At 41.6% G+C, this 27,003-nt stretch overlaps 2 protein-coding genes across 3 annotated transcripts; both read right to left on the bottom strand.

Moving 5' to 3' along the window:
- Nucleotides 1–884: 884 nt before the first annotated feature.
- LOC143433080 (pyrokinin-1 receptor) lies at nt 885–14,791 on the bottom strand. Of its 2 annotated transcripts, XM_076910203.1 has the most exons (6): nt 14,722–14,758; nt 14,364–14,685; nt 12,164–12,573; nt 2,279–2,496; nt 1,429–1,861; nt 885–1,213 (listed from the first exon to the last, which is right to left on the bottom strand). In XM_076910203.1, the coding sequence occupies exons 2-6, from the start codon at nt 14,567–14,569 to the stop codon at nt 969–971; spliced, it is 1,512 nt and encodes a 503-aa protein (XP_076766318.1). In that variant the 5' UTR covers nt 14,570–14,685; nt 14,722–14,758; the 3' UTR covers nt 885–968. The 2 variants fall into 2 exon arrangements, with proteins under 2 accessions (XP_076766318.1, XP_076766319.1); XM_076910204.1 differs by having other exon boundaries at nt 14,364–14,791.
- A 9,948-nt stretch (nt 14,792–24,739) lies between these two features.
- Nucleotides 24,740–25,609, bottom strand: LOC143433279 (acyl-CoA Delta-9 desaturase-like). Its single transcript, XM_076910566.1, has 4 exons — nt 25,587–25,609; nt 25,366–25,449; nt 25,060–25,270; nt 24,740–24,988 (listed from the first exon to the last, which is right to left on the bottom strand). The coding sequence occupies exons 1-4, from the start codon at nt 25,607–25,609 to the stop codon at nt 24,740–24,742; spliced, it is 567 nt and encodes a 188-aa protein (XP_076766681.1).
- Between the last annotated feature and the right edge of the window lie 1,394 nt (nt 25,610–27,003).

The following is a 27,003-nucleotide window of genomic DNA, read 5'->3' on the forward strand; positions in this document are numbered from 1 at the left end:
GACGTTTACAGTATTGATCATGATTTGCTCGTTAATTTCATTGGGGATATGTGATCCGTTACTTTTTCACTTGTTTGTGATATAGATGATTGTTTTAGGTACAGTTGCAGTCTCTTCTCTGAGTAAGCATTAAAGTTAGAGGGAAGGAACAGTTACAGCATTAGTCTCGCTAGTTCCATCGTGAAAGGTTCTGTAGTATACGCAAAAAAATAGTTTAAGGGGAGAAGCATTTTCTTTGAAAAATGAATCGTCACGTAGACCTTAACATTATCACAACTATTCGCACTTAACTCTAGTTTTAAGTATGGGGTTCTTCTGAAAGTAGCCGTGGAACCGCGAACGGTTATCTCCTCGAATAGAAATACCATTACGTATATTATATGTTTACAGATAACACACGCGATGACTGTGTTTTGCAGTTATCTCGTCGTTTTGATTTCTAACAGCGAGAATTCGATAATTCACAAACAAAACACCACGATTTTGATAATTCTGTCGTAACTTGCGATAGCGATGACTATGTGCTTTGCAGTTATCTCGTCGTTTTGATTTTTAACAGCGCGAATTTCTCGATTACTTCGATTCAAAACATGACGACTTCGATAATTCTGTCATAACTTGAAACACACTTGACTAATCATTTCTCTGCAAATTATTTTTATCGATACTCGTAAGCTCCGATCAAATAATTTTGCAGAGAAACCATGACCACGATTTGCTTCTATACAACTTGTTCGTAGGTTTCGTTACATTAAACTTGCAACGAAAAAATGTTGAAAAAAGCATTGAAAAAATATTGGCAGGAATGAAATCTTTCAGTTCCCAGATCTTCGAGTACTCGAACTAAAAATAGTTTTTAAGATGCTCGAATTTTCAATTCCTGGGTACTTAACAATCTTAAGCACTCGTATCGCGTATCGTTCGACGATAAACCTGTGCAATCTTCGCACGACATCCGAACGCGAACGTTAGATAATCAAATCGCTGTTCAATTCGCCCATGTATCGCGCCAATTCCATCCCAGTAAACTCCGTTTCGTCAAAGTCCTGCAAACTGGAGTTACTGATTGTGTTCGCGCTCTCGATGCTTGGATGGCTTTGAAACCGTGGCGAGAGGATCGTCGCTTCCGGTTTCGCGGTTGGACTAGTCGGGATTTTCTGCTGGACGGAGAAGAACCCTTTCGTTCCCAGCCTCAATCGTTCCGCGAGTATTCCTATTTAACAAAAAAAATTGCTTGCTTCACTCAGGGCGTCTTAATTTTATCAATTTTATCAATATCCTTATCTCCAGCAAAGTATCACCTCGTTAAAGCCGTAACAAATTTTCCATAGTCTACTCTAAAAAAAAATGGCGAATCAATGAAACGACAAATTCTTGCATCTGGATCTTATCAACGATCGTTTCGATAGTAGAAATCGATTCGCTTACCAAGGGTAACAGTTCGAGGTGGTCTCTGGATCTTCAACAGGCATTCGTTCACGCAGGTCGCTGGCAAGTTGTTGTTACCTTCGTTGAAACTCTTGCTGATGGTGGTCATCATGGTCAGCTGGCTGGAGTTCGAGCTTCTCGACATGCTGCGGGCGAATTCCCGGTTGTTGGCCCTGTTCACCGTCGAGACGATCCGATTTTGTTCCTGGTCCTTCCGCTCGGTTAAACTGTTCAGCTCGGTCGTGTTCGTCGCTCGAGCGATGCAGGTCAGCTTCTGGTTGTCGTCGCTGACCGAGATCGACGGCGAATTCTGACGATCGTCCGCCTGCCTGAACGCGGACCTCGGGTAACGGGACAGGCTGCTATAGGTGGGCTGCCGCGGCAACGACTTCCGGGACGACCATTTCCGGCCGCAGTTATTCGACAGCATCGACTGAAAGTCAACTTGAATTCGTTTAACGCACTCTGTCGAACTCGATCGGCATATTTTCTGGACATGTCTTTATTCATTTTAAGTTTCTCATGTATTTCCAAATTATTTCTATTTTTTTTTATATACTCCACATTCTCTTTTTGTAAAACTACTTAGTAATCTATTCCTATTCTATAGCAAAAATGACCAAGAATTGAATTAACCCCTCTCTCAATTTTCTCAAGTGCGATCAAACTCTGAAACGTCTATTCGCAAAATAACAGCGAGCTGCATTTAAATCTCGAGTCTGACGAATCTCAACAATCAAGACGGAAGGCGCTTTTATCTCGTTCGTTACACTTGCACGATAATTAATAACACTAGGAGGGGTTGTTGACAAGGAGGTTGCCAGTTCGAAAATGTATTGTGATAACTTACCTTGAAAGCCTTCCTAAATTTGTTGGACATGATGTTGTATAGCAGCGGATTCACCGTCGTCGAAAGGTAATAAAACACCCCTGACACGTACGTGAGGATAGTGTAGACTATAACTAACGTGTTTTGCGGCCGAGTGGTGCTGTTGTGCGCGTAGACGGCCATCAGCCTCTGTGCGTGGAACGGTGCCCAACAGATGAAGAACGCCACCACAACTGCAACTGAAAATTTCATTCCATTTTAATGGTCGAACCAGCCGCGTTACTCCGTTCGTACCGTCGTACTTGCTTCTAATTTTCAATTCGAGCCTGACGCAGTTAAACGGATCCTTCGATCCATCCATTAAGCTTACAATTCGAGCCTGGTACAATTAGATGGATCTTTCGATCTATCCATTAACCTTTCGATCGATACAAAGCAAGCAACAAGTTGCGAATGCTAAAAGTAAAATGCCAGAAAACGTATCTGGTTCGAAAATATTTGTTGTGCGCTGCGACACGGAAATTCTTTGCCGCGCTGGAGTTCCGTTTCGAGGAACGAATTCGCAGGACGTCGGATAGACAGACAGACGAGCTGCATTCCCGGAATAACTGAATAAATATTACATTCACGCCCCGTACACTCCACCTTCTCGAGGGGTGATCGATTTAGTCCGATTTAATGGACTGCTAAAGCGTCCGGAGGATCTCTGGTAATTCGAATACTTGAATATCAATGAACCAGAAAGTGCTCGGCGTTGTCCTCGTGACTGAATAACCATTGTACTTTAAGCTGTTCGCCTGCAATAAACTGCAGTCTACTCGGGTAGATATATTTCGAGATAAGGTCTCCTGGGGTCGGAACGACCGTATGGTTTGCGATGAATCGCACTCGATCAATTGAATGCCGTGAAATAGTAAATATTTCATAGGAGGAAAATCGTTCTCGCGTTTAGAAATAATCTGAGCTACACTCGTTCAATAAACGCTTCGTTTCCATACTTTCCTCGTTCGCTCATGATATCGCTTCGCATTACTATTCAGCTAATTTTCGACAAAATTCACGTTACCAATTAATTCAATTTTGCTTAAGAAGCTAAACAATTCTTCTTTTTTAGTATTAATCACGATAAACACGAGGATTTGCGTTTTAAGACGTTGACTTTTAGCAGCGAAACATTTGTATTCGATTAAAAGAACGTGGGCTCCACGAAACGAGAAATCGGAAGTCGTATTCGGGTGAAGAATTGAATCAATGGATGCGATAATTGGGACGCCTTTGTCCGCCATTTTCCCGTCCGCTTCGAAGCAATTTATTTGAACGAAGTGGAGTTCGCGTTGGTCGATGGTTTTGATCCTTTGTGATAGATAATATGTTGTCGTTAGTCCTCTGTTATCGTGTTAACGAGTGGCGCCAGGTTTCCGGTGAACATTTTATAATATATCTGATACCAGACCTCGTTTGCGAACTTTGCGATAACTCGCCGCGATTCCTCACTATTACACGAGTTCTACGCTCTTGGTCGGTTTCTGTAAATCGATCGATCATCAAGAAACTGAAACTAACTCGTAAACACTATGCTAACTCGACACGTGCGCATTTAAAAAGGAATTTCTTGAATACCTTAAAAGACCGCTCGGAATTTCTTTAACACGAAAGTTTCGTTCGACAAAAATCTATCTTATCATTCAATTTACATCGATTTAAGTTGTTACTCGCATCGATAATTAATTTCATTCCCTACGATCCAGAGGAATTCAACCCGCGAAGAGTTAACGATCTTCAATAATTCCATCCAAGATGCACACGGACTGAATTGCATTCTCCATTTGTAGAGCCCTCAAGCTGGAAACCGCATTAACTTATTTACCCCTGAAAAATCCTCGGATTCGCGTGTAAAGACATAAAAGAGGTTTTATCCCTGAAATGAGATTCGAATCGATTCTATCGGCGGTCCGTAAGCGTTCTCACGTCCCAGTCCATCGTTTATGCTCACCTTTTGACGCGGAGACTCCTCGAGTCACTCATTTTGCATGAAAAAAATACCGGTTATCCATCATTCCCCTATTCTCGTGGGTAGAATACGATCGCGTTCGACGATAGGAAGCGCCGAAAACTGGCTGGTTCCGTCGTAAATAATCGGCAATCGGCAATAAAATGTCTTCGTCGAAGCGATCCAACGTTGGCTCTATATTTATCTCCGATATTTCCACTTTTCTATCGGAAGACAGTGATTAATCGCGTTCCTATCAATCAATTTACTCCTATCGCTCAATTATTATACGATTCTCCGTGATTAAGGTGTAAAATATTAAGTACAATTGATTGAACTACGTGCCTTCGAATATTTTAAACAATACTCGCTCGTCACTTTTATCAGAACGCAATACGAATTTTTGGAATCGAAAAAGGAAATCCGTGCCTGCCATGTACAAAATTTGGCGAGCCATAAACGACGGAGTTGCTGATAAGTCGCAACGTAGCTTTCGAGGCACGTAATCTTGTTTGTCGACTGCAGCATTGCTGCTGCTATTCTGTTAACGTTTCTCTCGCTTTTTTCATTAACTTTGCTCGATTAATACATAGTTATTTCACCTGACCTATCCGTTCTCAATAGCCTTCACCTGATGTAAATTGTGGATACTTGGGAGCTTGTGGACTTCTGTCGGCCCAGAAGTGAGTATGGAAGAATTTCAGAGTATATATGTTATGATAAATGAAAGAACTGACAGGAAATAAGCAACTGATGTTTGTGCTCGTAAAAGAGATATAGATAGAACAGATATTTATTCTGAGACTGTTTGTATCTAATAGTCTGTATAAATAGTGATATAAAGTTGATTTGTTTGAAGGGATTTGAAAGGATTATGGATATTTGGAAAGTTTCTTCGGTTCGTGTATGGCATTTGTCAACGAAATTTTGTAGCTATCGTTGTAGATCATTAGTAGTGGCATAAATCGTGCCTTTATGGGTCTGTGTGAAATGAACAGCCGGTACATGCGCCAGGATTGATTTACGTAGTTCTATCTCCTCTGGATATTTTTTGTTCGCTCTGTGTGGGTGTCGTGTGCGTGTAAGCTGATTTGATCTTCTTTTATGAACCGTACGATACGGATTTAGATCGTGCGGCCACATATTTTTACAATTTCTAAGTATAAAGTGTCTAAAAAGGAGCAGAGTAAAAATAAAAATCGTGTAATATTTGTCTCTCTAAAAAACGAGAAATAATTACCATTTAATGGTAATCTATAGAACCGTTTAAACGCGTAAACCATTTTCCACGGTTCGCAGTACATTAATCCTAAAACGCGAACGTTGTTCATCACTCTTCCGACCTAAACTTTCGTCGAATATACAACTGGTGCGCGGATTTTTTTATTCGACGCAGTATTGCAATTTCATTCTTGGCTTTGCCACTAAAATGTATTGTTTAACCGAAACCGCATTACAACGATCGCAGTAAAACCGACTGGTCGTAAAAATTTATACTCTCGGGGCTAAAAAAAAATTTAGTCGCCTCGCAAAAATTCTGGCAGCGATTTTTTTACATGGTGAATTAATTCAACGCGAGCAGCTTTGAAAAGTATTATTTTTCGCGACGGATGTCTATACTATTTGCTGTTGGGCGAGACTGATTAAAAGAAAGGGTTCGATTCCTGGAGGGTAAAATTTTCACGACGATATTTCAACTTTTAATCCGGACGATAGACGAAAATCTATTCTGGCAGGGCTTTGGATATGACGGCTGCAATTTTTACCAGCGTTATCTCTTCAATAGTGAACACCTCCGTCGGGAATGAAGATAAGTGGCTCCCAATGCACTCGTAAATTCGAAAACTCGCATTATCGGGGATTTCCCCACCGTCGATCCTTCCTTTTTTTACGATACAGCGTTACACGAGCCACTTTGTCAAGCAATTTGGTTATTTTTCGAACTATCGATGTGACGTAAAAATAAATTCGATATTCCAATGAGAAAAAGAAAGAAAGAAAAGAAATGTAGTAACGTATCTTTGTATGTGTCGTGAATTATTCGAGACATCGTTAAATGAATTATTCAGTACTTCGATCGTAGATAACTTCAGCCAAATTGTCGCAATAATTTATTATACCATTAGCAGAGGCGCGTTTCATTCGTCACTCGCGAATTAAATTGTTTTTATATCGCCTGTCGCTTCTGCAATCAATTTCTGTTCCTGCAACTTGTTGAATTCTAAACAAGCAAGTATCCGATAATTTATTAGATACAAAGTCGAATTTGGATGGTGTCGGATCGCTTTTGAAATTTCGAAAACAATATTTATCAATCCCTCACTCTCTCTGTTGCTTCTTCAATTTCGCAGTAGCGAGCTATCTCGCGAAATTTTACAGTTGATGCTTTATCGATCTTTCTATAAATATGAACTTATCATCGGACAGTGATAAAGCTAGCTGCAAGGCTGTTGAAATGATGGAGCGCCCTATTAAAAGGGCACTATTTAGCCGCGAGGAACCGATAGATCTTCAATTTCCCGGAGATTTCTTTCACGTCCGCATCCGGCCACTAAACTAGAGCGCACTTGGACATTTTTGCCACCCCGTGTCAGCGGAAAGATAGATAGACATGTATACCGCAACAATCATCAACCACGTACACGTATACACGTCTTCTGGCTGCTCTCGAGTAAACAAATTCAGAATAGCAATCTTTTAAACAAATACAGTGAGTGCATCTCCAGCCAGTACATTACTTTCTATCATTATTTCCTACACATCGCCCATGATAGTAAATTAATCTTTCTAGAAGAAAGAACTATTCTCAACGATCAAACTTGAAACGCGAAAGAAATTTTATTACATTTTTTATTCGATAAAAAGGAAAGCAAACGTTACCCCGTGCTTTCGCCTGTTTATTTCCCCTTGCAGTATCGCTCTCGGTTTACACCACCTGTCCAACCACCTCATACAATAAAGTAACGCGCTGTGTATTTGTCTGAGAAACCAGATTGTCCATCGCCCACGTTCCAGCGTTTTAAAAAAAATCTGAACCCTGTGTAGGCGAAAACGGGAGCTGGGCGTTGCGGTTCGTAAAAACGGACGGAAGTGACCACCGCGACGGGGGTCGCGAATCTCGTCGATTAACAGCCCTAAACGGCGCGGTCGATACTTCCGCGGGCCGCCGATTCGGATCGGCGAATTTCGCAGCCGCGAGAGAGTTAACAAGCGGCAACAACGGTCCCGTGGCATCTATTTACGGCCGCATTTTGACAGCACCGGTTTGTATAAAGTTTCGCGAGGCCGTGCCCGCGAATGCGATCTATTTCCTGATCGATCTGCTTACACAGAACGCCGTCGAGGCTTCTGTTTTTCGCGAACACCCCCGCAGCACAATGTTCCTATCTGTAACTATCCATGTCCGTGTTATTATGGGCAGATTTTTAATATCGATGGTGTATCGAGCTATTTCGACGATTTTCTCCAATGAATTCGATAATTAACGCACATGGATTCGACGATACGAAATGATCGTTAAAATTGTGTTACGCATCGAAAACTATCCTTTCAACGTAGTAACGCGAGACTGATTACACAGCTAGAGGAATAAATCGCGCGATGCCACTGTTGGAAGGAACGTAGCAGTTTAAATGGAGCGTAAATCCGCGCGCGTCTATAAACAGGGCGATTTTCGCTTGGCAGGCGTACACAAAAGAAGTGCTCGGGATTCTCGCGGAATCTTTAGGAAAGAGCGTAGGAACTGGAAGCCTGGGGAAAAATGATGGCGAAGGTTAGCGGACGGCGAGCAAAAGAAGGAGCTGAGGTGACGCGCGATAGTCTATTTGCGGTGCCCGTAACACGTATCGTAAATTACCAGCGGAAAATACTGTTCCACTGATTTTTCTGGCGTTAGTCAGCGGCTCGTGGTTTATGAATGGGGAATATGCCGGGCTTCCGGTGCGAATTTATGAATGAAACTGTAGATTATCCTCGAAGTTGCTTAAACTTGTCGTCTTTTGAAAGCAAATAAAAAAATCGCGCAGGCTACGACGGTTTACGATCTTGGCAGACCGAAGTATCATCCTAGAAAGTGAACAGAAACTTTCCATTAGGTATCATTTTACGTACGTACGCGTTGATGCTCTATAAAAAAGCTTTTATAGCGCGGAACGGAGTCTATGAATCGAGCTATTTAATCGAAGACGAAATTTGTTTAATCCAACAATAAGAAGGAGAACGTTGCGGAGTCAGAGTCAATTTTTATAACGCGGTTCGCAGTGTCGTTATTAAATAATCTTCCGCGCGAGATGACGTGTCGTCTATTTTGTTAGAATACGTACGGTCGTAAATAGACATCGATAATTCAACGTCAGGTTTATGTAGTGACGAGATACGCTAGTCAAATTTTATTATCAGCGTGTTTCGAAATTTATGAGAAGACACGACGCTCCAATGCCATGGAACTATTTTTTTATTAAACATAACCGCTTCTGTCATTGCCTCGAAAATATCGTGGCTGGTATCGCGTATTTCCTTCACCCACCAGCGCACCCAATCACCGAATTTCCAATCGTCCCTGAAGGAAAGACGCGAATTCGAAACAAACTCCATCCCAGCGACGGGTTATCGATTAACTGTAACTGTGGGGTGGTAACTTCCTCTTAAATTTAATCAACAACCGTTCAGTAAATCAATTAACCTGAAGCAAGCACAGCTGTAAAGTAAAAAAGAATTTTATTAAAAGGAACGAGAGAAATTGTAACGAAAGATGTTTCGAGGGATATATAAGGTGCTAGAAAATTAGAAAACGGCGAAGTTTACGAGATTTACTTGGAATTCTGAAGCAGAGTTTTTTAAATGTCACTGCACAAATAATTTCATTTAAAATGTTACCAGCGCGGTGGATCATTTTTTCTTTAGTGTAACATTTCACTTGGTCGAGAAATGGTTACAACTGTGGGATGCTTGCCTGGGCGCAATACAAAAGAAATTTGCAAATCTAATATTATGAACGTCGCTCGCCTCGACGAAAGGAACGAACGACGTCGTTAACCCTTTTGCTCCCGACATAAGGCGCTCGTCTATCGCTAGAAATATCACGGAAGAAATAGGAAGTTTACAACAGAGATTCTCACCGGTACCACATCTGTTACTGCGTTCTACGAAAGAAATAGAAGTTATCTGTCTGTTTAGAATTTTAATTCACAAATTTTTATTGCACGCGAAATTTTTAAAGGCTAAATCGTTTCTTCTGCATGTAACAAGTGTTGTAAAAATGAATCTGGTAATGCTTCGATTTCCAGTTCTACATGAAACGATCGAACAAGCCGAAGCCTTCATAAACGAGATCAAGTAGAATTTAGTATCGACGCTGCGCGCGTAAAATCGTCGCTGATGCATGCAGGATGGATTTTACATTTTCGAGATGGTTCCCTCCTCAATTTCCTACTTTATATGTATGATTATTCGTCTGGAATTTTTATGGGCATGAATTTTACTTCGTTCGCATGGTATTCAATGTAACTAAAAAATGCCATAAAAAGGTACTTTTCGTATTCAATTGGTTGGTTCAACAAAGAGCGGCTGTCTGGAATTTCTATGTAAATTCGTCTAAGACATTCCGTAGCCAGGTTCAATTACAGTACCCACGCCCAAGCTAACTGTTATGGAGTCATTAAGGAAGTTGCAACACGGAAATGGTTGCATTAGCAAAGACGTATGGACATAATCGACAGATTATACTAAAATTTATCTACTAAACGCACTTAACGCATCCAATCGAAATAATCTGCAAAGTAATCTCTTAATTTCGTAAAAACATTCTTTCGTTGCGACTAATCGAATCAATTAGAGATGAGGAAGGTTGAACGAACTCCACCGAACAGCCTGTCCTTTTTTCGTCCATAGTTAATTCGTGGATCGTTTCGTTTGGCTCGATATCGTTGTCGATACAATCGAACAGGAGGGTCGTGGCCGCACAAACGTATAAAGTAGCCAAAATCACGAGGTCGTTCGATTTTACGAGGCCACCGTTGGGGAGGGTCTCGATGGCGGCTACCAGCGACAAAAAAAGCCTCGAGGAACAGTCTTCGCGGGGCGACGTCGATCGAATTTACGACCGCTGATTCAATCCTTGGGTATGCTTCTGACTATTAGCCGTCTGGTTTTGCGTACGAGACTCTCTTTGGGCTGGGATGGGCGACGAGAGAGGATTTGACTCAAAGGAAGCGCTAAAAAATCTTGATGAAAATCCAGCGAGAACAAGGGACGAAAAGTTGTCGAGCGTTCGACGAGAATTCGATGAGAACCGAACCTGGGTTAGGAACTTCGTAAGAACTCAATGCAGGTATAATGGTAAGGGAGAAACTCGGGAAGAATTCAATGAGAACTCGAGGAGTCCTCTTCATTCGAAGAGAACTTCTGCGGCGACTCAACGAGGAGGACAGAGGAATTTAAAAATTTATTATGAAATTTGAACAGATGGGAATTCAGTATGAATTTGACGAGGATTTTGTAATAATTTGGAGTTTGATGAGAATTTTATAATTTTGGAATTCGAACGGAGCCGGATAGAGGGTCTGCTGGAATTGCAGGCGAATTCGATGGGAATTAAATCGTGCGAAAGCATGAATCTCTCGGCTACGGTATCGCGCAGAAACATTTGGTCTAAATTTAGGTTCTCGCACTCTTGAGATAACGCTATTATAGACGATAGTTATCGGAATAGCTCGTTATTTCTGTATAATGTTTTATTCGATGCATCCATCACTCGCAAGGACGACTCGGAAATATGTACACGAGGTCGAACAGCATCGCAGATGTTCGTAGAGAACAAATAAAAAAAAAAACCAGCGAAAAATCAAGGCCTCCAATGAAACGAAGCATCGTTCTTGTGACATATATAATTAAGTCTTTTCGAATCCTGCAAAGTAAAAAAAATTTCTTGAACTTTGGAAAAAATTACGCAACATATTGCAGCTGTCTTTTAAACGAATCGATTTTGCATTCCGTCCATCGATATTTCATGTTTGTCCTTTCTAAATTAATTGCATTCAGCAGCAATAATCAACATATTTCAAAATGGAATAGAAGTGTTTAAGAACCACAAGGTTGTTAGAGAGCCTGAATTTAGAGAATCACGAACGTGGGGCGCGCGTCTACCCTGTTTCATCTTTTACTACTGTCAAACCATTCGACGCGAGAATGATTCGCTCTTGAACCGATTATTTATTGTGAGAACCATTAGAAGACATTTCTTGTTCTCGTTGCACCGTTGGATTCGTGGAAATTCATGAATTTTAAATGCAATTGGAATTTTTAAACACTCCGCTAACTATTGAGTGCCCTATACGCAGGAGTTTCGAATACTTTACCTGTTATCTCTCTATCTGATCCAGCTTAGCTAACTTTCTTAGCAGAGCAAGATCTCTCCTTAATCTCCATCGTAACGAGTCTATTTAAGCTCCTCTGAACAAGCGTTACTTCCACAACTACTTCTCTCAGAGCAGTTCAAATAATTGGAATTATATTTAGAGCTCGTTTTTTTTCAAGAGAAAATCATGGGAATTTACTGAGTCTCTAAAAATCGTATTGATATTTACAGATAAGGAAGTCAACATAAAATATATCGTCACCCTAGAACCCTGAGAAACTCTGATCCTTTCTCCCTTCTCAGTTAGTGTACCGATGTGATCAAAATTCAATCCCAACCAAGTGCATTCTCGGACGAATCTCTGTTCCGAGTTCAAACTCGGACCCCTAAATCGCTTCAAGAGTTATCGTGTCGACAAACAGACGTCCACGCGCGTTCTTACAGTTATTAAATGGTCCTCGCGCTACCTGATAAATCATTGTCATTCCGGAACAAGTGCACGGAATAGTACGGAAATCGGTTAAATTCCATATAAAACGTGAGAGGAGGTCTCTCGACTCACCCAGCATTCGGATCACGTTCCTCTGCGCGGCGGTTTTCACTCTTCCGCTGTCGCAATGATTCAGTCCAGCTGGCGGGTGGTTCCTCTTGACGGTGGCCGTCAACAGCCTGGACCGTCTCAGCTTGATCGCGATCAAGACGTAGAGCACGGTTATGATCGTCATCGGTAGCACGAAGAACAGCATCGTGGATATCTCGAACGCGTGCTCGATCAGCGTCCACTTCATCGAGCACTGGGCGCTGTCCAGCATCTCCGTGCCGTTATTGTTCTGTCTGTAAACGATGCCGAATTGAATCGCCTGGGGCACGGCCAGGCAGAGCGCCAGAAGCCAGATCACCACGATGAACTTCACTGCTCGTGACAGCTTCGACATTGTGTGCGAGATGAAAGGATGACAGATCGCGACGTACCTGAAAGAACGACGCAACGCTTTACGCTCGTAGTCTCGACGTCGATCGTTTCGACCGTTCTGTCACGGCTACTTGTCGACCCCGTTGAAATTAGTCGTCGAGGGAACCTCGGAAATTTCGGCCAGCCAAGTCGCCGTTGACATTCTTGGCGGCATTTTCGTGTACGACACGAGGAACAATTCTTTTAAAGTAAATACGCGCACACGATATTCGATCCGCGGATAGCTGTGTAAATACTTCAGAGGTAGAACCAATGCGAAACCCTTTTCAAAGGATATTGTTGTTTCCAGCAGCGAAGGAGGGAAAAAGTCGGATGCGAATTGTATTTAAAGTAAATATGATTTCGAAAAGAAGAAAAATCAGTGTTACCTTTTACGAAAGGATATCTGTAGAATCGCATTTTCCAGGAAGCTCACCTTTACCAAGGGAAAGCATTCCAATTTCCGAGAAGACGTTACCATGGTAAAAATACTTTTCGCAAAGCGTACGTGCAACAGCATATTCAATATAATGGCTACGAGCAGAAGGAACTTCAAAGGAAAGAAGCTTCTAATGATTCTTTAATTAAAGATTCCCTTTGGAAGAGCGAATTGAATTATCGTCAGAAGTAATTACCTGAAAAAGTTAGCGAGACGAATCGTGCATTTCAGAGAAACCTCTGACAAGACCAAAGAACCAGTGACAACTGTAACACCTCCTGACTAATGGAGAAAAATGATCCCAGCCTCTTTTAACCGGATGTTAATCATAATTTCAGAATAAAGTACGGATACTACTCGTCTTCACGCTCGACGAACGCTGTAGCTATTAGGGTGCTCTTTTACTACAATTTCCGTCGTAATCGTCCGTCGGGAAATAGGGTGGCGCGGCGAGGCAAAGGTCGAGACGTTTTCCACGGGAGAAATAAAGGGAAGAGGAGGGCACGGATGAATCGGACGCGCTTTATTTGCGTCGGACGGGAAGGGTTACTTCCGTCAGGGTTCTGGGAATTTCCTTGTGACAAGGGGATGACATGTAACCGTACACCCCTCGAGCTCGATGCTTTTAGTCGAGAACAGTTTTGGTCTATACTTATCGAGAGGTCGAAAGCGGCCAGAACTGCGCAGTGAAACAACGGAAGAGCGATTTATTGTACGATAATATTTGTCGGGGGTGCTGGTTGAAAAAGATCGTAATTTCGCGGCTGACTTAAGCGATAAGACGTGCCTGGGATTAAGGGAACGGTCGAAAAATAAATTAACCCCTTATAACTGGAATTTGTTGCCCGTGGAGGGAATGGAGTCGCGATCGAATGTAACGAACGATTTTTATTTAGCCACCGGCAGTTATCAGCGAGGTAAATTAATTGTTTTAACAGAATATCCCGGATAAATGCAAAGCTTTATATATGAACTCTTAAAGGGGATTGCGCTGATGAATCGTCGACTGCATTTGAGAGGATGCTTATATTGGTATATTTACCGACTATAAGAAATCGTTTCCGGATAATGCCTTTTAAATTGCGCGAAAGCCGATAGGGTTATCTTCGAAACTTTATGGCATCGATACACAATAAAGAATATACGGTCGAGGCATATTGCAGGGGAAATGGTCCGCAATACGCAGCTGCTATAGACTTCCCCTGGAATTATGAATACCAGTGTATCAGTAGGATCAACTGTTTATCTTTTTTTCTTTAGCCAGCTCGCTACTTCCGAGCGGCGACAGTGGCCAGGGACTGTTTCCTGAATCTGAGGGGCGATATTTCAGCGCGATTCGCACGGCGAAATAATTCAAAGTCGCTTACGAACCTCTCGACGGTGAAGGCGGTGATGGTGAGGACGGTCGCGTTCGAGGACGTCTCCGCTGCGAAGCTCTGAATAATGCAGAACGCCTCGCCGAACACGTACGGGAAATGCGACCAGATGTAGTACATCTCCGGTGGCAGGCCGGATATCAGTAGCAATAAATCAGACACGGCCAGACTGAACAGATAGTAGTTGGTCGCCGTGTGCATCGACTTGTTACGCGCGATCACCACGCACGTGGACACGTTCCCAACCAGCCCTGTGAGAAAGATCACCGCATAGATCACCGTGATCGGCAGCACGATGTACAACGGGTCCCGTCTGCTCGTGTACTGCTCCTCCTGCTGCAGAAACTCGGCGATCGCGTTCGTGTAATTCTCGAACCTCTCGTTACCAGCCAGCGGGCCTCCTCGACTTCCGTTAGCGGCGGTCGTGATGGTGGCCACCGTCGCGCGTCCGCTCGAATAGACGGATTCGTTGATGGAAATCATTCTTCTGGAAGATCTGACGACTTGGATGACTACGATTAACGTTGATTAGCTTCTAGACACCCGGATCGACGGTTTCTCTGCAGATTTATGTGGGACGAACTTCAGTGCAGTGGCAGTTGGGTTCGACGATCACCATTTTCACGGCTTTCAGGAGAGTGAAGTGGATAAATTGGTCTCGATGTATCTGTTATTTATGTCCACTTTGTTCGTGTTTATGCATTTAGATGGAATAAAAGTAGCACTGAAATTCTTCTGGACAAGAGTAAGAATATCGGGACAGCTTCACCGTGAAAAGTCGGCTGGTTCCTGGCTTTCAGATCGATTCGAGGTTTTGAAAATAGATCGACCGTCTTGCTGGAACACTTGTGACTTCCGTATTGTCAGGGACAAGGCGACGGATCGAAAATGTCGCTGGTCTCGGATAAGACATATTAATAGAAAATCGCTAAGCTGGCAGCACGAGTTATTATGGTTTCGCTGGGTTGCACAGTGTCCCATCCACGTGTACAGGCTGGGGGACCATTTTGTTCCACACTTCCGGGTTACAAAGTGGTGCCACTGGAATTCAATTTTTACGTGATACAGAAGGAAAGTTTATCGTGAACACTTTTTTAATCCTTTTAACTGTATAATCCTTTCGAAGTTAATTACTGTGTGAAAAATTGATTGCAAATTATTCTATATATATAATATTCGATTTTCGATGGTAGTTTAATTAAATTTATGATACGAATATTATTCGCACAGCGTGTTATCGAAACGGTGGATTATCTGTTACGCATTCGTATCGTAGCGTTCGCGTCTTTACTGAAGTGGGATCGTATAATAGATCGATTTATCAATTCATCGTTACGGGTGTTCACTTAATAAGCCATTATGCCAATTTATAGATCTGACAGTCCGCGGTTTAAGTGTTCATCGATCAAATCAGTATCGATCGTGTCGGTTTAATTGAGTTCGAACCGGATCTAGTTGTCCACGGATCGTTTATCAAACCGTTCCGCCGATCGCGCGCCACGGTACAACTCACGGGGGTACATTTAACAGCCAACGCGTCTCCGTGTAGCAGTTACACGACTTCTGGGTGCATATCATTAGTAACGTTGTCGCGATCAACACGGATCGCACACGACTGATCCAGTCAACCGTGACTACGTCTAAAAATACTGGCACGTGCGAACATTTCGCGGCATTTCCGTCGCGATAATCAATCGAACGTTATCAACGGGACCATTACGCCAATTACACAACCGTACCGCTAATTTTGTTCAGCTATTCTATTTATACCAGCAACTCTGTTAAGCGTAATTGTTCCCGACCTCGATCTTGCACTAATCTCCTGTCGATCTGGAAAAATGAAATCGGTTAATAAATCGGCTAACGCAAATTGGAATATCTATAATCCCTCGCGTGCAACGCTTGTTCACGCGAGAAACTACCGTCTGGGTATCCAGAAATTGGCGTTAAGTAAATTTGAATTAAATTCGAGGCTAGACTGCGACGCCCCGGTTAATTTACTGCCGTTATGGTTACACGACATGATTTTCGTATCAATTTGTTCCGTATGTGCCGCGCGACGATCGGTCAACCTCATGATTTATCGTGACAACGTAGTCAGAACCAAATTCGACGATAATTTGTCTCAGCTATGGTGCTCATCGTAACAATTATGACAGTCATCCATCAAGCTATCGACTCACCCTTTAATTCACCCCCAATTCGCTCTTTTTTTGGCCTCCTTCGTTTTCTCAGAGTAAATGATCACTCGAATAATTTTAATATCTCAATTATCCAATTATTTCCACTGCAATCGTTGTTTCTCGTCTCACGTTCGTAAGTAGCGAATTTGACGCGTGTACAAAGTGACTTCAAGTTCGTGTTTCAACAATTTCTCGCCGGGCAATGATTAATTAATCGTTCCACTTTGCCCTACGCGTCCTAAAATCGTTATTCCTGCATCAGTTAACCGAGTTTACTCGCAAGCGGACACCTCAATCATTGAGAGTTACTACTATGCTAGTAAAATATTTCAGTGTCGCCATTCTGCGTCTAAAGAATTAATGAACCGCTTTCAGTAACTTCTTTATTGCAGCAGATAATTTTACGAGCTTGGCCTTTACGCGAATCATTCCATTTATCTGAAAAAAGTCCAGTCTTCTCGAGTCTTTTATTAACTTCGAGAATCAATGGAGTTCTGTTTATAATTTAAATTCTTCCTCTTCCTAGTAATTAATTGACTCGATAATCAATTGATCCCATTCAATTCATAATCTTATTGATAAAATGAACGTTTATAAATATTACTATATCTCCTCATACCCTTTTAATTAAGAATTTAATCAATTTAAGAAAACAGTTTGCCACGAATTTTTCCTTACTCAACCAACTTCAATGTTTTTCCTAAAGGTATTAAGTTTTCCCAATCTACGAAATTGTTCCGTCAACTAATTAATGTCAATTGAAGCAGTCTTCCTCTTAATTCTCTTCTTCGTTCACAGAGACAACTTTTCCCTTGCGTGATACGAACACGATCAGCGAGCGGTTCACTCGCGACTGAGCATCTTTCTCACGACGAGGTTCGAATCAACCGCGTAAACGATTCACGCTCTATCAGAGGATTGATCCACGCATGTGGCACACTATTTCTAGGATGAAACGAGTCTACTGTCTTTCCATCCTTTCCCAATTTGGTGTTCAAACGAAATTTTACGCGAGTTTGTCATCATTCTTTGAAAAAAATGTTTGCTTAATGCAAAACTGAATAAAATAACAAGTTTCACGATAGTTTGCATGTAAAACAAGTACATTTTCCCCTTATAAGAGTACGACATTTCTAACGCCCTTTAAATATCAACGAAAACACTCTAATTATGCTCAACAACCTCTTTATCCTGTACTACCCTTGATTACCACCCTACTTAGGGTTATCGCCGATGGAACCGCGTCTTCTCGCGATAATCAATGTTGCAGGGTGCATCGGGAGTAATCAATCGATAACTTCGACGGCGATAGTGATTGCACTGTATATTGTTGATCGCGGTAATCCCAGTTTGGTTAGACGAGAGCGTTCCATATTGTTTAAAGATTAATTTCGTTGGTTATTTGCTTTGGGTTAATGGTAGTTTTGTTTGGCCGAGGTTGAACATCGCTGATCTCACACGAGCTTCAATTACTGTTGATTCGTTGCAGGCCTTGAATCGATGATTGTTACAGCGTTTGATGATCAATTTCATCGGTTATTTATTTTATTTTAATGGTTGCTCGCGATTCGACTGCGTCGATTATTGCTACAATGAAATATCCGAGCGTTGTCGAACAGGAAACTGACTATAACGCTTGGCGATGAGCTTCTTTCGTTCTTCATTTTGGTACATCTGCTGATGGTCTTTCGAGGGGGTAGTCTCTCTTACTTCAAATGGTCGTCGATCCTATGAAATCGAAAGAATGAAGCTTTCGAAAATACTCGTAACGTTACTCGCAGCAGCAACTTGGAAATATACTACGAAAAGTTTCTTACGTTTCCCGCGAAAGTATCAAGTAAAAAGGGAGAATATTAGAAGGGATGGGAAAATCGATATCCCCAAAGTGAAGTTTCATTGATGAAAATAATTTCGCGGTATCGCGCGGCTTTTATACGTAAACACGCTGACAGGGAAACTTTTTCGAAGTAAACGTGACAGCATGATGGACACGTTGCTGGTTTCAAGAGAACCATCGTTTACACGCTCTTCGAAGACGAGGAGGAGAACAGAAGGTGTTCGCGAGCTGCTTCGCGGGACACTCGTCCACGAAAGACCCTTTACATTATCCGATTGCTTTTCACGAACCAGTGACAACGAACACAATCAAATCTACCACTGAGTACACACTGTCCACGAGTATAACTGTAAACGATCCCTTCTTCGCTTCGACTCTCATTAAAACCTCATTTCTGAATCGAATCTCAGCTGAAACTTACCAAAAACTAGCTTGGCATTGGTGTATAATACCATAAATCGTGGCTCACGGTATTGAAAAACTCGATCCGTGGATTGGTCGCATCGAGAACTTCAACCACCTCGTATTTCTCAAATAGCACACAAGAGCAACGTTCAAGGTAAACCAAAAAAAGAGGCGGATAAAAGGAATACACTGTAAACGGAAGCCTGGCAAGCACCCGCTGTCGGATCGAAACCGAGCAGACGTTTCACGCGACTATTCATTATAATTTACACACGAAATAATGCTACGTTTACGAAACAGTTGGAAAACGGTACGAATCTACAAAAGCCTTTCGTCTGTGCACGATACGCAACATCAATCGGCCACTGTTCCCACTGTGTTGTGTCCTACAATGGCCACACTCACTGAAAGCTCACGACGCACCAAAACAATTCGTCGCACATGTCGCACGACCGTGGTTACGACCGGACGCGAGCTTTCGCCCGGTTCTCCGGAAACGACTCGGTACAGCCACGGGACGTTCGCGGTAATCGCTCGACGAGGACAACGAGTAACGTCCTGGGTATATTTTTGGCGAGCAACAAGACTGGTTCAGCCGCGGTTTTTCATCGAATCTCGCGACTGGTGCGGGTTTTCGAGAACGACCGATGCCCACGAGAACCGAACGCGTTGTGAGCGTGCAGCGGCTGTGCCGGGAATTTGAAAGAAGCATCGTTAAGAGGCCCTCACAACGCCTCGCACCTGCGTCTTCCGCCTTTGGCCCGTTCGATACCTCCGACACCGTCCGAACGATAACATTTAAACGCTACCGACGCGTGAAACGTTTTTCTAATCGCACACGTTCACCTCCCCATTTAACTCGAACGAATTAAGGGCCTGGAGTTGCTGCGAGTCAATTTCTTCGAGGTCAAATCGATTTTAATCGCTGTTTCTGCGTTATTTAATTAATAAACGATTAAACGAGACATTCAATTGAATAATTAAACGTTTCAGAAGCTGTAATGTTTTATTTAGCCTCAATTTACGATTCGTATCATTGCTCGTTAACCATTCGATGGTTCGTTTGAATGTTTTCCGTAGTTTCGCGAAGAGGAAGTAGCAGACTATAATTCGAAACCAGTTTTATTAAATGTGAAATACACGGAGAGTGAAAATGTGCCTGTGCGTGTGTGTGTCGACGAGCGTGAACGTGTTGGTTCGACATTCGAATATCGAAACGTGGATTGGCAACCTCCCTCCGATCGGTGGTGGTGGAAATAAATATTTAATTGGTACAGAGGCTGCAGTTCAATTGGATTTCGACGATTTGATTAAGGTAGGTGTGAGGAACGCTTAATGCGCATAGTCGTGGGTGTAGGTAGGAATTTTTCGCGAGTCAAACGCGTGTTCTGGAATTTTCAATGGATTATTAATTTTGTAATTTAATCGAGGAACTGGTATCCGCGTGCGTAATTTTGAATTTCAGATACCAAATATTTATTTCGCGTCAAATATCTGGATTCTCATCAATTTGATTTGGTTCGCTTCGAGATACGTTCTAATTTAAATTTTTCCACGATTCGAAGTCCTCTTAATCAGCCTAGATCAATTAAATCACCGCGAGATCTCTGAAACGTATATTTTCAACGATTCTACAGATCTTTCGATGCATCGAACGTTTGGTTCAGAATATTTCCTTCGACTTTCGCGTGAGAATGAGGTGAAATTTAGACGAAGGCCACGATCGAGCGGTTTCCACCAATTGGTAATTAAACTTCAAGAGAGAGAAGAAGCGAGAGGCGTTGATAAGGGAAATGTTGAGGAAAAAAGAGTGGCATCTCACCTGTTGCACAGTAGACAGTTGTCCACCATGGCCTCGTTCCTTTCCAACATCTTCGTAGGTTATCGAACGCACACGATCATCCGCGAGATGTGTTTAACGTCAAACATCGATTTTCCTGGTTCCCGGAGATTGCATCAGGCGTAGACTCGCTGCTCCACTTCCGTCTAGGGTTGCGATGCGTGACAGAAGCTGCACGTCACCTGTTGCGTTCGACGCATCGTAACCAGTCGCTGTTTGGTTGAAAAAGTCATGGAAGTTGTCTCAACCGCTTCATCGCAATTAAAAACGAACAGCTGAATTATAAGATACCGTTCTCGTTGTAACTCTAACTTCGTCGCAGCGTGCAACGATCGAACGTTCGCGTTTCTTCATCTCTGCTAGCAAAATGAAGAAAAATAACTGACTGCGAGGAGTGAATTCGTAAGTTGTCTTCCAAAACGATCCCTCAACGTCAAGTGAATTCTATTCGAGAAGATAAACGAAATCGCGAGGGATTAGCGCACGGGAAGCCTTCGTGATGTCGTTTCGAACGCGAGCACGGTCACGTGTTTCCGTCTCGAAATTCCTCTTCGTTGGGAGCGAGCGTCTCTACGAAGATTTACGAGCTCGCGTGTTCTTCGTTCGTCTGGAATGTAAAATTTCTGGTTTAATCACCGCGAAGAGAGGTTACTTTAAAAAAAATTTGCGTTTGTATTGTCTTTGCGACGATGGCTGTGAATTAATGGTCGTTTAATCTGTCTTTAAAATAGATATCCATGATAGCGTGTAACTTGGCGACGCTAGGCGCTTGGGTTAATCCTGTCGAGGCCTTCGAAGCTTTTCCATCCAAATCGTGTTATCGTTTATTTAAAATAAATGTCCTGGTCTTGCGTAACTTCATTTTGTACGTTGTCAAAATTGATACGCATTTTCTGTCAGTGTCGCATACGGTATGGTTCATAAATATTTGGTTATGTGTAATCGAACAGCTTGAGGATCACAAATTTTTAAACAGCAAAATAGTTCTACAAATTTATCATCATTTAAAAGATTACGACAGTTCTTTTCTCTGGGACCATAGAAGAATGCACGAGCGTCTGATCATATCGCGCTGATTCTACTGCCAGCCTCCGATGCACAGCATGCGTGACATGTGATTAATATATCATATAAACTTGATGTATTTATTGCTTATGTACTGTTTTGCACATTTTATGCTTGTACGTCTGAAAGCGTAGATGATGATGACCATATTGATTTATGGAAAATAAAAAAATAGAGAGCTTGCCAGGCAGTAAGGAATGAGATAAACAATTTTTTTAACAAAATGCGCTTAAAGTTACATGTGGAATATGCATCGAAAGATATAGCATGGTCAATTATATAATTTTTAGTTTTTCATTTTTCTTTAATCGTTATTAGCTTGATGGTTCTTTTTATTCATCTCAGTTCATTCCTCCTCTGTTTTTTAGGCATATCGAGATTCTTTTTAGAGAGAAGAATGATCAGTGGAGATAAATAAGCTTTCATAAATTTCCATATTCGACAATGTTCCATTTTTGGGTGAACAAATATTGTTTCATCAGCCGAACAGCCTTCTCTTCCATTACCCGAATCCAATGCCACCGGGATACATCATCGGTTTGGTACATCATCTCCGGTTCCGGTTGACTTCAACTCGACTTCGCGTCTTTAATCTAAGTTATCGCCCTCTTTCTGCTCGAAAAAGCTCGATATATTTCCCGAGTTAAAGCGTTCGTATTTCTCCTTCAATATTTAGCGATCAATCTTCCATAGCTTTCCTTTGGTAATTACTTTGCGAACTATCGATGTTATGCTTCCGACCGAGTCGGAAAGTATACTTGGCTGACGAAGTCCGACTCGGTTGATTATTGATTAGCGACTGGAATTATTTAGTGATTCTTAGCTTATGCTTTAATTTCCACGAGCAAATATTTACGTGGACATCGATCCAAACGTCTTCTGAAATCTTACCTTATAACCTCTCGACGAACAGCGATTACAAATTTCACTAATTTTACGATCAGTAGGATAAATTCGATTTTCGTGCTCTGTTCGTCGAAATTCCAACGCCAGTCGTTGACCAGAATCTGTCACCATTTAATTTCACGGTTACTCAATTAATTGCCGCTGCGATTTCGCGGCAACGATTCAATTTAAATAAATATAAATGATACTTGAGTGGGAAGCATTGGTCTGTTTACAAGCAGAGATAGAGGAAACTGGTAGAGAAGAAAGATCGCTTCTCTTTTCCTCGGAAATGGATTAATTCGTGCTCGACAATGATCGATCGTGAACTCGTAGCATACGATTGGTAGCATTTCAATCTCGCTGACCTTAATTTCGATGTTTGCCAAGTGGCTCGATCGGGTTCGCGTATTATCTCGTTCTTTACCCCCTTGTTGCATTAAAATAACGAAGGGAAGATATTTTGAAAAGTTACGCGTCAACAAACAGTTGTTGCAGCAACAACAGGCGAACACGCGCGAGATTCGACGGGCGTGCGGTTCTGATTTTAGACGCCGGGCATCCTGCCAATTATAATGCACCGTGTTCCTCTGATCGCGTGGAAGAAGCGGCTGATCGATTCCGCCTCGCGGTGAATAAATCGGCTCGCGATTACGGGTAATTAAACGATCGAACGCCTCGACACGGCCTGCATTTCGCCGCTTGTTTACCTTGGAGGCGAGCATTTTTATATTCTAACGCGAAACTGGTTTCTGACGAACGCGTTGAAGCTTCTTCAAATCCGCACGCGTATATTTTTACACAGGCGATGTCACAACGATAATTGTTTTAACGATTAACATTTTGTCAGCGTTCTTTCCCTTTTTCTTTTCTCTCTTATCGGTCTTCCCTGGGAAATCGAAGCGATCGTACGATTGATCAGGTGTCTTTCAGCGTTATCTATTCGGAACTTGTTCCGATGTTCGTTAACTAGATTCTGGTAGATTACGTAATGCATTATTATCGACCATCTTGTTTTGGGATGTAGGAAATGTTGCCTGTTTCATTTCAGAAGCAGATATTGGTGGAATCAGAATGATTTTCTAATCGTCTACTTCACTTAGAAGAGCCTAGTTCTTCGCAATTGTTATAACCGTCCACCATCTATTCCTCACTTCCTCCTTCGCCTTAATAGCGTGACGACATTAGGTAATCATCATTACCAACTAAAGTTCAATCCCATAATCAAGTCCCGATATTTACGGAAACGTAATTCCAGTCGTTCAACGAATCAATTTATGGCAGCATCATTACAATGGCAGATCAATTGGTCGCGAGGTTCCTAGGGTGGCGACACAATGGACGATGTCGTCGGGATGACGAGTGACCGACTCGCGCGTAGCCATTTCCAAAGATCGCGAGGTTCGAATCGTTTATTTATTTATTTATTAAACATGTTCCACGAAGCTGTAATTATAAGCATCCATCGAAAAGTGAAAGGAACTGACCACGAAGATTACAATTATAGATTTCTCATTAGCGGTTTGTTTCCTGCTACCGCCATAATCGTTTGGCTCGAGCGATGGCATCTATTTCAATTCAAAGAAACCGTTATATCGTTTCTACCAATTCAATAAAGATCATACGCAGTTCATATGGCCTTAGTGCTTGCCCTTTCTAGTCTGGACTGACGACACCGACGAATATAGACCCTCGCCCTATTACTCGTTTAGCCTTCGCAGCTAGACGAAGGTAAAGGACGATCTATAAATCCATAAAGACACGGAAAAACAATGTGAATGAAGGTTCAGCTGGTTCCCGTTCCAGCCTCGATCTTGATCGTCTCGAACGGTAGTGGCGGATCAATTTACCCCGTTGATTGGGTTGATTATTATTTGACGACGGTTCAGATTTTTATAATCGAGCCAAGGTATATTATTATAAATAAATTGTATATGTGCGGATGGATTTGGGGAGGTTAAGTAATCATTTCTCGTTAATCATTGCTAGCACCTGGACCTTTATTATTGTTAATCCGAATTTATAATTTCGATTTTACAAGCTTAAGTATTAGTGTTGACTGTAAATCCTCCGACGCGATGGTTCGTGGTTACTTGAAAGCGTAAGAAGAGCGGATTCTGAATGTGAAGAACTGTTAAAACTGTTTTCGCCATCTGTTATTCTGTGTAGATGGATCCGTCCTCAGTTTTGATCGCCCGTTTTCTTATTGCTTCGGGCGAGATGGTTTTCAGATCGTACGCTAATCCTAATCGTGCACAGAAATCGATCATCGCGGTGGTCCAGTTACTCATGTAACGTGCAGTTCGCCAGTTTTGTAGTCCCACGGGAATACGTGGTGATAATTGTGCTATCCTTCGCTGGTAGACATAATGGACCACGTGATATGGTCCGTTGGACTGATGTGCCTGAAAATTGATGACGAAATTCATTAAAAAATCTATCATACATTTCTTTCATTTCGCAGTACAAAAAATACTGTATAAAAATACCACAATTTCGTAGTACGTAATTTGTGCCATTTTTTCTCATGAAAAGTAGCTGCTGAGTTCGCCAACCACGTACAATGTAGGCCACAAATGTATCTAAATATCATGGCGTGATAAGCAACAAGTGGCTTCTCGTTCCAAAAGTAATACGGCACCCACATAGGAATCAAGCCGCACAGTGGCATCAGAATGTAATAGTACCTGAAGAACGTAGAGGATGCACTCTTATTGTTGGTATTATTCGTATTTTGTGCGAGTGCGGAACACACTTCGGTGTTTTCAATATTTTTTTCTACCTTTTTTGCCAAACAACAACAAGATCTTGCGTTAAATCACTTAGATCAATCTTTGCACCCTTCTTGATCGCATCAGGATGTTCCCTTATATTTATTTATCTTGACATGCAAAAATGTGCATTACGTTAATCGTATTTCCATAATGATGAGCTAATGAGCTTCTTATTTAACGAAAATTCTTTAAGATGAACAATATTATTTTTAACGTCATTGTAGCAAACCATAATTTAACAGAGGGAATCATTTTTCCACACGATTTTATTGATTTCATTCGTTTAATTTAGGATTCTTGATTTCAACCCTTGAACTGCAGTAGAATCTTGATAAATCGACCTAAGAAGGAGAGAAATATTTTTTTGCATACTGTTCACCAAATAGTTATATATAGAAATTAATTATACTTAACTTCAGTTTAGCCTCGTAAACGAGCTTCAATATTTCCGGAAACTCACTTTCAACCTCCATTTGTACAACTAATCAATTTGTGCGGCTCGTTTCGTCAATGGCAGATCTATTGACAGATCATCAGGCTCTTAATGCCCAACAAAACGTGGGGCTATCGAAGGCTACCTTTATTACACGTTCGTGACTAAAAGGCTATTTGCGAGATCAAGTCGTTTTAAACGATTTCATCAACTATTTGTATAAATTTCAATAGTTAATAATTACATATAGAATTCTTTTAACGTTCTGTCTGCGCTGTATATATTTCTAAGGAGGGTACTTCAGATTGTTATTTGTAGATGCGACGTGTTTCGAGCATGCTGACGACGAGAATTGTCAATTTTAGTCGTTTGCAAACGAACTATCCTTTTTATTCACCTAACTTAAGATTCTCGATTTGGACATTTCAATTACAGTGGAATATCGATTATTCAAATTAAAGGAATGCGAACAGGTTTTATCCTATTCAATTATGTATTTGTGCATAACATTTAATCCTCATTTCTAATATTAGTTTAGTCCAGTAAACGAGCCTCGATATTTGCGGATGTTCACTTTTGGCCTCCATTTGTGCAACTGACCAATTTGTGCGGCTCGTTTCGTCAATGGCAGATCTATTGAGAGATTACGAGTCTCTTAAGTAGTGGATAGAATCGATGGTACAATGAAATACATTGTAACCGACAGACTTGGGGCATAAATATTCGAAAATAGTGGTTAATCGGTGAATATTTGACTTTTTTCATATCATTGTCTGATCAAAGTTATCGTAGATAAATGTGATCCAATTCAATGAAAATACTCAAAAAGAAGACTCAATTTATCCCATTCGTTGCTTCTCGATTGGTGAAAGAAAGTATAATGTCCATTTTACTACCGATACGACGAACGATAGACAAATTCGATTAAATCGAAACACTTTATTTATCTAAAAAACAATATAATTTCTTATAACGGGTATAAAAAATCGTTGTATATATTGTATACTGGTAATTGTATACTTTCTGTTTCGCTGGAATAATGTTAAGTAAAATTAAACGTGTACGTTAATTTTTTCGTTTCATACTGGAATTAAATGCACGCGACACGACAGAATTTCCGAAGCACTTTATCCCGTAAAAATGTTACGACTCCTGCCTTTGTTGATCTGCCTTTATAAAGGACCAATGAGTTTGATTAAAAAGTAAGTATTCC

The sequence above is a fragment of the Xylocopa sonorina genome, chromosome 2 (genome assembly GCF_050948175.1).
Source record: "Xylocopa sonorina isolate GNS202 chromosome 2, iyXylSono1_principal, whole genome shotgun sequence".
Classification (NCBI taxonomy): Eukaryota; Metazoa; Arthropoda; class Insecta; order Hymenoptera; family Apidae; genus Xylocopa; species Xylocopa sonorina.

What these genes read in the sequence shown, in the direction of transcription:
- LOC143433080 (XM_076910204.1), bottom strand. Translation starts at nt 14,569, where the DNA reads ATGCACACGGCGACCAACTACTATCTGTTCAGTCTGGCCGTGTCTGAT. An exon ending in GAACGTGATCCGAATGCTGG is followed by an intron (nt 2,497 to 12,163) that starts GTGAGTCGAGAG and finishes TGAAATTTTCAG; the next exon opens with TTGCAGTTGTGGTGGCGTTC. An exon ending in AATTTAGGAAGGCTTTCAAG is followed by an intron (nt 1,862 to 2,278) that starts GTAAGTTATCAC and finishes GTTGACTTTCAG; the next exon opens with TCGATGCTGTCGAATAACTG.
- LOC143433279 (XM_076910566.1), bottom strand. Translation starts at nt 25,609, where the DNA reads ATGATTCCCTCTGTTAAATTATG. An exon ending in ATTCCCTCTGTTAAATTATG is followed by an intron (nt 25,450 to 25,586) that starts GTTTGCTACAAT and finishes AATAAATATAAG; the next exon opens with GGAACATCCTGATGCGATCA. An exon ending in AATTGTGGTATTTTTATACA is followed by an intron (nt 24,989 to 25,059) that starts GTATTTTTTGTA and finishes ATCAATTTTCAG; the next exon opens with GCACATCAGTCCAACGGACC.